This window comes from Rhinolophus hipposideros (genome assembly GCF_964194185.1).
Source record: "Rhinolophus hipposideros genome assembly, chromosome: 1".
Taxonomy (NCBI): Eukaryota; Metazoa; Chordata; class Mammalia; order Chiroptera; family Rhinolophidae; genus Rhinolophus; species Rhinolophus hipposideros.
This window is the reverse complement of record NC_138047.1, coordinates 66,663,666-66,676,669: the sequence shown is the minus strand read 5'-3', so window position 1 is coordinate 66,676,669 and position 13,004 is coordinate 66,663,666. Positions and strand designations below refer to the sequence as shown.

The 13,004-nt window shown below is 32.8% G+C and overlaps 1 protein-coding gene across 5 annotated transcripts in view; it reads right to left on the bottom strand.

Annotated features, from left to right (window-relative positions):
• Positions 1-13,004, bottom strand: part of CCSER1 (coiled-coil serine rich protein 1) — a 1,122,213-nt gene that overhangs the window by 987,252 nt on the left and 121,957 nt on the right. For all 5 annotated transcript variants that reach the window (XM_081047475.1, XM_081047472.1, XM_081047474.1 and 2 more), the window contains 2 exons: positions 6,827-8,191; positions 1,765-1,949 (listed from right to left, as the gene is read on the bottom strand). In XM_081047475.1, coding sequence (XP_080903601.1) covers positions 1,765-1,949; positions 6,827-8,150 — 1,509 coding nt within the window. In that variant the 5' untranslated portion in view covers positions 8,151-8,191. The remainder of the gene's footprint in view (positions 1-1,764; positions 1,950-6,826; positions 8,192-13,004) is intronic.

Sequence of the window (13,004 nt, the reverse complement as noted above, 5' to 3'; positions counted from 1 at the left end):
TTTTTTTATAGATTTAGTGTAACAATTCAACTGTTTCAGTATTATTTCAACAAATTTTAACTATAAATCCAGTTAACATGTATTTTAACCAAGTTTCTGATCCAATCTTGATAGCCTTTCCCCTAACATGGCAATGGTGTCATCTTGCCACCTAGTGGAAGACCTACATCACTGCAGGAACAATTGTTAATTTATTATAAAAAGCCTCAAATAGAAAAAACAAAATCGCATTTTTTGTTTTAACATTTTAATTTTTAAATCTTGAAAGTGGATCTGAGAGGTAGAATGATTTTGTGCTATTACAAGGAAAATTATTTATATATAGTATGAAAAAAAAAGCTATAAATAATATGTAAAAGGCCCAGTGTTTGGCAAGTACTATAAATAATGCATAATTATTAATATAAATACCTCTCTGAGAAAGAATAATGGAAATTTTGTGAAGAGTAATGTTTCACAATAATTTATTAGCCACAACTTTTAATGTTGCATCAATTTGAAAACTTTCTTAATATGTTCTTAAATTAAAAAAAGTCTATTGCAACAATATAACATTTTTAAAGAACAAAAAGAATGATGAACTATTATATATGTATACATATATATGCATATATATATGCAAATACAAATACAATTATTTTCTACCTCCATACAAATAAGGAACCCATTATCACTTGTTTTGTAGTTACTGATTTGCCCAAGATTAAAATCTGGTCAAGCCTGACCTAATGGATAGAACTTCTAACTTCAGTACAATGGTTTTGGTATCACTCAGTAGTGTCTCAGTAACTTAAGGCTTCTTCACAACACAACTGTCAGAATGAAATGAGCTAACATTTTCATTTGAAGACATAAATATGTAAAATACATAGAAATGCCATCAATTATTTAGCATTTTGCACATGTAGGTATGTAAGTAGGTAGATAGATCATTTAAAGGAAACACTGTTAAATATTAGGAATCAAAGACACTGCTGAAAAAAAAACACATTTGTGAGAAAATGAATAAAGTAATAACTTTATTTTGAAATAACTCCAAAAGGCAAGCCCACCCCAACATTTGTGAGACCTAAGCCTCTTGGAACCCCTGGGCTGTGGTCCACTCATCATCAATTTTCACCCCAGGCTCCATATCACATTAGGAGGAAGCTTCATCCACATGCCTCTAAGATACCACAGACCCTACCCCCTACATACCCACCTCCACACTTAGCTGCAGGCTCCTGTAGTTTGGACCAGGAATTGGGAGTCTCAGTTAATCTAGAATGCATTAATGCTTTGGATAGGCACTTTACTTTGCATTGACTCCAAAGGTCTCTCACCTGGTGTGGAGGGTCAAATGTAAAACCATCTAATGGTGGGACTGGCATCAGCATGGTTTATAAAAAAAAAATATTTTAGAATGGCTATAGAATAAAGAACTAGTGTGAAATGATGGTGTTAGAGGGTATCCTCATAACCATCATTTTTCTTATCTTGTGTATCCCAGGGTTTTATTCTAGAATGGAGAACGTCAAACTTTCCATCAACCAAGGAAGAAAGGAATTAAGAGTAGTTACCGTGGCCATCTCCTATCTGTCACAACCCATGAGAATCTTAAGTGCAAATTTAACATCTCTGACTTGCGAAGTCAACTATGGAGATCAATTTTCCCTTCAAATATAAGGAGTCATTTTTCAGTGTGTTTTCACTCTGCAAGAGGCATGAACATGCTAGATGTATGTGGAATTACTGTATCATGTGCAGGTACATGTATTCACTTACCAGGCTGTTCATTTTTGAAGACGATGAACCTGCTCTTTGCTTTCTTAGACTATTAACTTCTTCTCCATTTCCATCTTTTGGTTTCAGGATCATTCTGCTACTCCCTGCAGTTCCTTCTGATGAGGATCGTAGTCGCCTCTCTATAAATCTTCCTTCACGATATGGACTGAGGCTACTGGCAAGAACTATTAAAAAATGAATAAATAAAATTAATATAAATGGTTAAATATAGTTTTTATAAATGTTCCTTTGAAAGCAAATTGGAAACTCCTAGTGTCATTCAAAATTTCTCTATCACAGAAAACTTTTTAAATTAATAAAGTTTGCTTAATCATGTAGTCACTTTGAAGCCCAAAACCTCTGGAGTCATCTGTGGCTTCTCCATACCTCATATAAATCACATAAGCAAATTTTGTGCTTATGTGTCTTTCTTACCTCCAAGTTGTGTACAGAATCTCATCACTTCTTGCTACCTTCCTCATTAATATTCTGGACCAAACTCTGTCAATGCTCGCTTGGGTTGCTGTCATACTTCCTAATAGTCTCCTGCCTCTGGTTACTCCTACCCACCTCTCCCTACCAAAACACAATCTACTTTCCACATGGTAACCAGAATGATACACTTAAAACATTAAGTGATATTAATCACAATCACTCCTCTAATCATTTTAAAGCTGATGTCTTCCCTATGGTGAGTCAGGTTCCTCATGATATAACCCTTCTCTTCAACTCACACTGGGAACCTCTCCATCATTTATCTGTTCAGGTCTCTAACTTCATCTTCTGCTGTCTCCCCTATCCCTTCACTCTGCTTATGCCACACTAGACCTTTTGCCATCCCTAGAAAATTGAAGGTGTGTTCCAGCCCCAGGACCTTTACACCATAGTCTTGTACTGGTATACTTCTCCCAAATATCTGTATATCTTACTCTCTAATCACCTTCAAGTCTTAGCCAATATGCTACCTTGAGTAACATATTGCTCACCATTCCTAAAGAACAAAGCTGGAGGTATCACATTCTCTGACTTCAAATTATACTACAAAGTGATGATAATCAAAACAGCATGCTATTTGGCAGAAAAACAGACACACAGACCAATGGGACAGAATTGAGAACCAAGACATTAAACCCACATATATATGGAGAGACAATTTTTGACAAAAGAGCCAAAAACATACAATAGAGAAAAGAAAGCCTCTTTGATAAATGGTGCTGGGGAAATTGGAAAGTCACATGCAAAAGAATGAAAATAGACTGTTATCTGTCACCACAAAGCAAACTTAACTCAAAATGGATCAAAGACCTAAATATAAGTCCTGAAACAATAAATTGCATAGAAGAAAAATAGGTACTAAACGTATGAACCTTGGTCTTACAGAGGATTTTATTAATTTGACCTCAAAGGCAAGGGATATACAACCAAAAACTAAAAAGCTTCTGCACAGCAAAAGAAATTATCAACAAAACAAAGAGGCAACCAACTGAATGGGAGAAGATATTTGCAAATAACACCTCAGATAAGGGGCTAATATCCAAAATATGTAAAGAACTCATACAACTCAACAACAACAACAACAACAAAACAATCCAATTAAAAACTGGGCAAAGGACCTGCACAGACACTTTTCCTAAGACATACAAATGGCCAACAGATATATGAAAAGATGCTCAACATCACTAGCTATTAGGGAAATGCAAATCAAAACTACAATGAGACACCACCTCATGCACCTGTTAAGATGACTATTATCAAAAAGTCAAAAGATAACAAATATTGTAGAGGATGAGGAACAAAGGGAACCATTACACAGTGTTGGTGGTAAACTGGTAAAGTTTTTGTGGAAACGTGGAGTTTCTTCAAGAAATTAAAAATAGAACTACCATATGGTACAGAAATCCCATTTCTATATATGCAAAGGAAATGAAATCATTATTTCAAAGAGATATGTATACTACCAAGTTTATAGCAACATTCTGCACAATAGACAAGATATGGAAACAACCTAAGTTGTTATATATGGTGGTATATATACACAATGGATAATTACTCAGCCATTAATAAAAAAGGAAATTCTATCATCTGTGGTAACATGGATGAACCTGGAGGGCATTATGCTAAGTGAAATAAGCCATGTAGAGGATGACAAGTTCAAAGACATGTGGAATCTTAAAAATAAAAAAGTCAAACTCATAGAAACAAAGATAGAAAAGTGGTTGTCCGTAGAATAATAAAAAATAAGGAGAGGTTGGTAAAAGGGGACAAACTTTCAGTTATAAGATGAATAAAGTCTGATATCTAATGTATAACAAGGTGACTACAGTTGATAATATTGTACCATATAATTGAAATTTGCTAAGATACTAGAACTTCAATGTTCTCACTGAAAAAACAAAAGGTGAACATGTGAGGTGATGGGCACGTGAAGTAATTCAATGGTAGAGAATCCTTTCAAAATGTCACAATGTACACATATATGAAATCATCACATTTTACCCTTTACATATTACACAATTTTATTTGTGAACTATACGTCAATAAAGCTAGAAATAAATATAAAACAACACCACCCCTACTTCCTACTCCTTCATTCTGCTTTAAACTTATCCTCAGCAGTTATTAGCATATGCCATTTATTTATTTATATGTTAGTTGTCTGAGTATCCCCAGTAAAAAGTAAGCTTCATGAAGGTAGGAATTTATGCCTATTTTATTCGTTGCTATGTCCCTAGTGCCTAAATCAGCGTCCAAAGAAATGTTTGTTGAATGTATGATTCAGTGAGTGAATGAATAAATGAATGGCTCATCTACCGGTTTAAAGACTTTTGTCCAAAACCTATTAGGCCAACATATAGCACTTTTTATTTTTAATAAATTTTTAAACCAATAAATATAAGTTAAAATGCCGGACATTACATTATTAATTTTGATATGATTGAACACCTAATACATTCAAATGTGTATTAAATATTAGCTTAAATATGTTTCATAATAAACACAAAATAAATTTAGTATTATGGAATTTAGTGTGTATAACAACTCTTTCTTACATAAAATACATTTAACTATTTTAAAATATTAAACTTCCAAATTATAAAATCCTTATGAATAGCAGATGACCATCTCCACAAAATGAAGACTAGAATGTTATCACTGTTTCCTTGTTGACATTACCAGCTTATTTACCTATGTATATTTTACTAGTTGTAGATAATGTGAACATATAACTAATGTCCAAGAATGGGCAACATATTGTGGAATTCAGTGAAATTACTTTAATATGTTGAACAGCTTGCAATCAGGATATCAGTCAAAGATTAATAATCAGCAAGATACTGTTAGTCACTCTAGTTTTCATAGAGATAAATGTATACAGTATTTAATTTGACATTGAGGAAAATCATCATCTCTAAATAAGAATTAGAGATAATCAGGATAATTATATTTATACCTTCTTTTGTGTGGTTTTTTTTTTTTAAACTTCCTAGATTCCAATCTGAGGGCCACCATTTTCTAAGAATGGGATTTCATTAAGTTTTTTAACTTAGTCCTAAATCTTAGTTATTAATAATTGCCACACAAAATTTTGATTAAGACTAAATGCAATAATGCAAGCAAACTGTGTAGCTCACTTTTGGGGCACATATTAAGGATGCAAAAAGTTCATCAACATTGACATCATCTTCTTCTTATATTATTATTAAATAATTAAGTAGGTATAATTAAAGTCAAAAGTAGACACAAGGCTACCAAGATCAAGAAAATGAAAAAAGCAGGTAGAAACATGAAAACAATCTTGTATCAAATTTGAAAAATATTAAGCTATAAAATTATACAGCTGGACAATTAATTCATACATTTAAAACTTTAAAATTACTATAATCATGGAGAGATTAGCTATATAAATCATATAACCTTATGATTCTTGATATTGTAATATGGAATTTGACTTATGAATCTTATTTTATATTTTAGTATGATTCTTAATGTTTTGGAAAGAGTCAGGATCATGATGTATATTACAGCCTAGTCATTAAGAGCCTGAGCTTTGAATTGAGACAGTTGTAATTTGGCTTGCTGCTTACCGGCTGTATGATCCCTTGGTCTCAGTTTTCACATTTGTTAACTGGGGGAAATACGAATGCCTACTTCATAGGATTTGTATCCCAAATAATTATGTGATAACATTGTGCCTTTGGACACATTACTTAACCAACTGATCTGTGCTCCAATTGTCTTGTCTGCATAAAGAACTACAACAATATTAGTGATTTCAATCAGTTAAGGATTAAATGAATTAATATATCCAAAGAGCACAGAACAGTTAACGAGACATAATAAGCATTCAATGTTGGGAGAACTAGTAGTAGTGGAAGTAGTAGTAGTAATAGTAGTAGTAGTAGTATCAGTATAGTAGTAGCAACAGCAGCAGTGGAAGTAGTAATTGTAGTAGAGAAAAAAAAAATAAAACATAATGTCAAATACATCCCAGTAGGGGTATATATTCAATAATTTTCTTGAACTGAAATGTATATTAAATAATAAAGTTTTCTATTAAATAACAAAGTTTTCTACTACTTAACAGACTAAAGTAATTCAACTGTCCATTCCTTTTGTTTAAAGCACAGAGAAGCTACCTATGGTTACACATCTCGTTAATGGCAGAGACAAAGGTGAAACCAAGTTTTCATATATTCAAAATGAATGCATCCATTTCATTAATTAAGAAATGCCAATAGTTTATCATAATCTAAAAATAGACAGTCCTTATTTTAGATAAAGCCACATTGCAAATAAAATTAGTTTTCTTCCACTTTCTTCTTAGGGTCAGAATCTGGATAACAGAACTAAGAAAAATGAGTAATATTGCTGAATTATGTTTTCAGCATAATAGAAGTGAAGTTTAAGATCGAGTGAAAAGATTTAAAACAAACTATAAATAGGAAAAAATATTAGAGAGTGAAAAATAAGCAAAATGTGGTTTCCATTAATGAGATGGAGTAAGAAAAGTGAATAATTATAATTATAATTTATATTTATTATACCAAGAAAATCAGCATACCTTTGGCAGGATTTGTGTCATATCCATATGACGTTTTGTTAAAAATATGACGATCACCAGAAGAAGGTATTATCCTTGAATCTGAAATAGGATGGATCCCTTTAGCACGTTCAGCTATTGCTTTATGTTGCTCGTAAAACCCAAGCTTCCTTGGGGAGCTTGTTGCCAGCATTTTTTCACCATTTTGTAATACCATATGTTCTTCTCCTTGAGTATCTTCTGGTAGGTGACTCTCTGAGTCATTCCCATTCATAACAGGTAGTTCTGTGATTTGCAATAACACTTCCTTCTGACTAGCAGCAGAGGTTTCTGGTAAGGAATGAGATTCAGTGCTACATTGACCTTCTAACCTGTATTTTCCAGGAGACATAATTGCACAGGAAACAGTTCCCATAAGGTCTATTGTTGTCTTTTTAACAGCAGCAGGATTGGGAGAGATCTGAGAGGTAGAGTCATTGTGGCCAAAATTGTCACAGTGGGATGCCATGCTTCCACTTTTAGAAAATGCATCTGCTTCGGACACAGAATCTTCCGTTAAGGCGAAGAATTCGGAAGGTGTCTGAGCTGTGGTAAGATCGGCAGACAGTAATGGAGACTGTAAGGAGCTTCCCGCCCGTTCTGTTACACCCACAGAACAAGATGGAGAAGCTGTGACTATTACAGGTTCTCTCTCTTGGTACTGTGTAATTTCCAATGAGAATTCAGACTGTTGTACCAATGAAATAGACTGGCTTTGTGGAACTGGCTTAGAAAACTTATAGTGAGATGAAAAAGATTTAGTAAGCAGCTTCTTTGTTGACTGCTTAACAGAACGGCGAGTTTGTTCTTCTGTGAATCCAGAATCATCCCCCTCACTTTTGCCAGAACTTAGGCAATTTATAAAAACATTCTTATTAGTTGAGTGCTCCTTTTCCCTTTCAAAATCCTCTGTCAAAGATCTTGTTATCTTCTTATTTCGTGAACTACTAAAACCAACAGAATGTCTTCCCCTGGTTTTAATATGTTCTTCCATACTCAATTTTTGCATACTGCTGTGACCAGATTGAGCACCATTTGAAATACTAAGGTTCTGATTGGTAGGTTCTTGCTTAGGTTCAGTCCCCTTCTTATGGTGAAAGCTGATGGACGGAGTACGGAATATGCTCCTGCGTTTACCTGTACTACCTGAGCTTGAGTTAGTGCTGGAAGGAGAGGAACTGTGGACACCGACTGTATTACTGGAGGAGGGTGAAGAAGGAAGAGAATCATGTCTTCTGCTAATACTTCTTCTGAATATTGGCAACCGGGAGACCAGGGTAGATCGTCTTGATCCGGAGTCCCCCATTGGGACTCCAAGGCTTGCACTGTGATAGCCAACTTAGCAGCCTGGAGAAGTTAAAACAGAAAGACCAAGTCAATATAATTCAATTATAAATAAGATATTTTAAAACAAAACACCGTTCTTCAAGACATGGAATACAATGTGATTTATACTAAAACAATAAATAATAAAATTCTGATATGTAATGATTTTTTACAAAATTATCCAATAATTTGCACAGCAATTTTATAATGGTGCAAAGATTTCAAGATTACCAAGACTATTTAAAGTCTATTCAAAAGAATGTTGGGTGGGAGACACAAGATCATTATTTAAGACCCAGCGTTATTATTCACACTGGTTCTATAATTTGGTAAGTGGTTCAATCTTAACTTTTTATGTGTATTTATTTAGATTTAATAGGCATGTGACAGCCATGAGCATTGCTGTCTGGGTAAAATGTCCCACACTGCCTCTATTAGCCAGCACCAGACAGACCACAGGACTCAACAAGTTACTGGCCTGAGTTTAACAGCATTACAGACTAGATTAAGGTGTGAACAGACACTAGAATCTTCACTTAAAAGACAAAACAACCAGGATATATTCTTCTCCTTGGAGTTTGATTTAGGACGTTTAAAGATAATAAGGCTATCGGCAGAGGAAACTAACCACAAAGGATAAAGTCTAGAGTTATAAATGAGATAAAGTTATAAGGAACCCATAACTGTGAGTTGAAGAATTGATTGAAAGCTAATTCAGCTGGTAATGTTAAGACAAATAAGAATACATAGTTAGAGAAGCAGAAGGACAGAAAATTGTTGAACCACATTAATATAGGGGACTGGATGATGAAGAAAAAGAAGGAAGAGAAGATGGCTCCTGCAGTTCTTCAACTCTTATGCACCAAGTACTTTTGCACAGATTATCTCTTTTAATGTTTCTGAAGTAGATAATATTACTTTGAACGTTTTACAGCAGAAAGGTAACATGTCTAATGTCACTCAGCTAATAAATGGTAAAGAAGGAATAAGAGGCTAAGCCTTATCTAACCACAGGGTCAGCTCATAATCACCATGACATGTACTGCTTTCATTAGAGTGAAGAGTCAAGAAATTTATGCTGCTGAGGGCCCAGATATGCTTCCACTTTAGGGATTCTTAGTTGTACTGTCAATCTTGCTACCCTGGTGATGGCTACTTTTCACTGGTTTTCATGTGTTATGATTTGGTTCCTGTTTGGTTTTGCTTTGCCTCTAACTTTCATTTAATTCCTTAATTCCTTAACTATAATGTACACACTCCCTTTGTCAACTGGAATCAAGCTCTGTTTTTGTTTTTTGCAAACCAAACTACCTAACTAAACAATAAAAAATACTACATAAAATGACAAGCGCTCCATTTTTATCATCCTTACAATTATGAAATGGATCAAGTAAAATACTTTCACGTCCTTGAAGAAGTATGTGACAAAAATGGAAATGATTTCCTCTCTCACATATGCATTCATAAATATTTAATATTTTGTTCCAAATGATACAGAATCGAACAGATTTGCATTATATGGTTTTATTGGATGATTTTTAATTTCACTCCCTGAATTTGAATTAAAATCAAATTATGTGTGAATCACTCCCAAAATATTTAAGTATTCTTGTAAGGCTTTGAGGGAAGAAAGCCTACAATCTAAACAAAGACATTTTAGCTCTTGAAATGTTCCACAAATTAAAAATATCTCATTTTTCTCCCAGCTTAAATTTTCCAAAGTGGATACAAATATAATACAATTTTTTTTCATGATTTCACTCTTAAAATGATTTAATTAACATCACTCTCAGCTGTGTTGCAAGATTTATTTCCATTAAATGTCCAGTGAAGATTTTGCTCTAATTAGAGCATTATCACCCATAATGATTTGCAGCTGGTGGGGAATCTACAGCCTTCAGTGCATTAATGTCAAAATATTTATCATTATTATTGAAATGGCTTCAAAATTTATGTATAGGGAAAAAATGCCTTGGCTTTTCTAAAAATATTTCCTGCATTTGTATCAACATATCAAACAAAAAAGTGACTCAGTTCCACATTTTTTTAGGAAGTATTCAAAGAATTTAACTAATAAAGAAAAATTCAGAAAATAATACAATAATTACTCTACTTCCTAAATACCTAATGAAATGACTTCCATTGGGTACATAATTCATTTAGGATACTAATATATTTTTCCTAATTTCTTTAAGTAAAAACATCATAGATACTAAACAATATCTGTACATTGAATGGATGACATGGAGTGGATATAAAATGTATTACAGATAAAAATCCTTGCTATTTCAATTTGTCTACTAATAGCTTTTTAAATGAAGTTCTTTATTTCCTACTGAGAGCTTTCCAGCTAAACAACAGACAAATAAATATAGGTTGGAATTATCCATATTTGTTAAAAGACTCTTTACTGTCTGGGTGCTATCTACATCTCCAGATTAATTATTCCCCTTCTTACATTTCATTCTCTAATTGCACTTTTAACTACTTTCCATTTTCTATTCACTTTCACCTTCTAGGCATGAGCTGATATGGGTCCACCTGCTTGGAATTCCCTTCCTAGAACTCTGATGTGACAGTCTTCCTATTTATATTCCATTTTGGATGTAACACTCTTCCTTTACATATCTCTAAGTATTACTTTATAGTAAACATCTGTTTATTTATCTGACTTTACTATTTTACTTTAAGTTTCTTAGTGGCAAAGTTCATCTCTGCTTTGCTATGAGACCCCAGTACCTAATATAGAACACAATTCATACCTACAGAGTAAATAGATTTAAGAAAATGAAGTTTTAATTTGAACACATCAGTATTTCAAGCATAAATAAATATTTTCTGTCTCACTACCATAAATAAATGCTATAATTTTGAGGTTAATTATATTGAATTACAACTTTTAAAGATTCACAGGTTAAATGAAACCTTTTCAAACTGTAAAATTATTAAATGATCTAAGAACTAATAACATTTGAAAACATTATGAAAATATAATGCTGAACAAATTTAACAAAACATACATCATCACATCAATTTCAACTATGAATGAAAAACAAATATAAATAACACTCCAATATGTTAATTCTATTTTATTATAATGAGAACAATTCCTTGTAATTCCCTAGCAAGCCTTGTATATATTTTCATAATTTTATAAATTTCCAAGTCAGATAAAATAAACATATTTTCTCAATTCTCCTCTAATGTTTCTTGGTTCAGAAGTCATAGCCATTGTAAGCATGGTCCTAAAAATATAAGCTGAACTAAACATGCCCACTGCCCAGGGGCCTTTACTATTATAAACATTATTTTCTTTGGAAAAACATTTTATGAGAAGGAAAATGTTATATAAGAAGAAAGTCTTCTAATTATACCTTTAAACAAAAACAAAAAATTATACTGACTTGTAGGCAATACTACTATACAGATGTATATTGACCCTATTAGAAATAGCTTGAAACTCAGTTTGAACTCAACCAAAGAAACCTCATTCTTTGTTCTTTAGCACCAGGATTAAAAAAAAAAAAAAGAAAAGAAAAGAAAAGAAAGAAAGAAAAGAAGGAAAGAGAGGGGAAGAGAGGAAAACGGAGGGGAGGGGAGGGGAAGGGAGGGGAGGGGAGGGGAGGGGAGGAAGGAAGGGGAGAGAGAGAGAGAGAGAGAGAGAGAGAGAGAGAGAGAGAAAGAAAGAAAGAAAGAAAGAAAGAAAGAAAGAAAGAAAGAAAGAAAGAAAGAAAGAAAGAAAGAAAGAAAGAAAGAAAGAAAGAAAGAAAGAAAGAAAAAAAGAATGAAAGAAAGAAAGAAAGAAAGAAAGAAAGAAAGAAAGAAAGAAAGAAAGAAAGAAAGAAAGAAAGAAAGAAAGAAAAAAGAAAAAGAAACCTCTCAGAAAGGGTTTTATTCAGTGATCTCTTATTGAACACAATCATTACCCTTAATAGAGTACAACATCATATGATGCATCTATGCTGAATAAAATAAGAGGGGAATTTCTTACTTGACATGGTTGAGGAAGGTATGAATTCTAGTTAAAGGGGTTATTTAAATTGTTAATGTTTTCTATTTAAAATTAGAGTAAAATTAAAATACATTAAAGAAGTAAGAAATACAGAAACACACACATATACACACAGAAACACACCCTTCCATGATGGCAAAGGCATTATCCAAAGGCATAAAACAACCTTGCAGGGTTTCAGAGCTATCATCTTGCAAACTGATTATCATATGCACAATTAGGCATATGTTAACACTATTTTTCATTGTTAACATTTGAAAACTAAATAATATCAAATTTCAATGAGTGAGTTTTCACTATGAAAAGCTATTTACTTCTTCTTAAAGAAACACTCACTATTTCTTTACCACATGATAATGTATCTATATATTGTCAGTAATAGGTCAGACGCAAGTGATTTGTTTCAGGTTTTACACAATCTTTTAAATATTTTGGTATTTCCATAAGATAAATATTAATCCACCAAAGATTACTGTATACTTTTGGCTAATGAATTTGAGTTATAGTATGGTTTGGAAGCATGTAGCACTATGATTTGTTCTCATTAATAATAAATTGGTGCCATTATACCATTCTTTTCAAGGCTAGTAAACTAACCAGACAGATCATTTTTATATTTTCTTGATCCAAATGCATGCTTCTTTTAGATATTTATTTGTGTACTAAATATTAAAATGACTGGATTTGCCTTACCTTTTATTTTTTTCACTAAAAAACTAAAGGACCAACTTTATAATTAATAAACTGCAGTTGCATTTACCTATCAGCAGAGGGTGGAGAAGATCTTCCTTTTTAATAATAAAGTCTTTTTTTTTTTTCCTT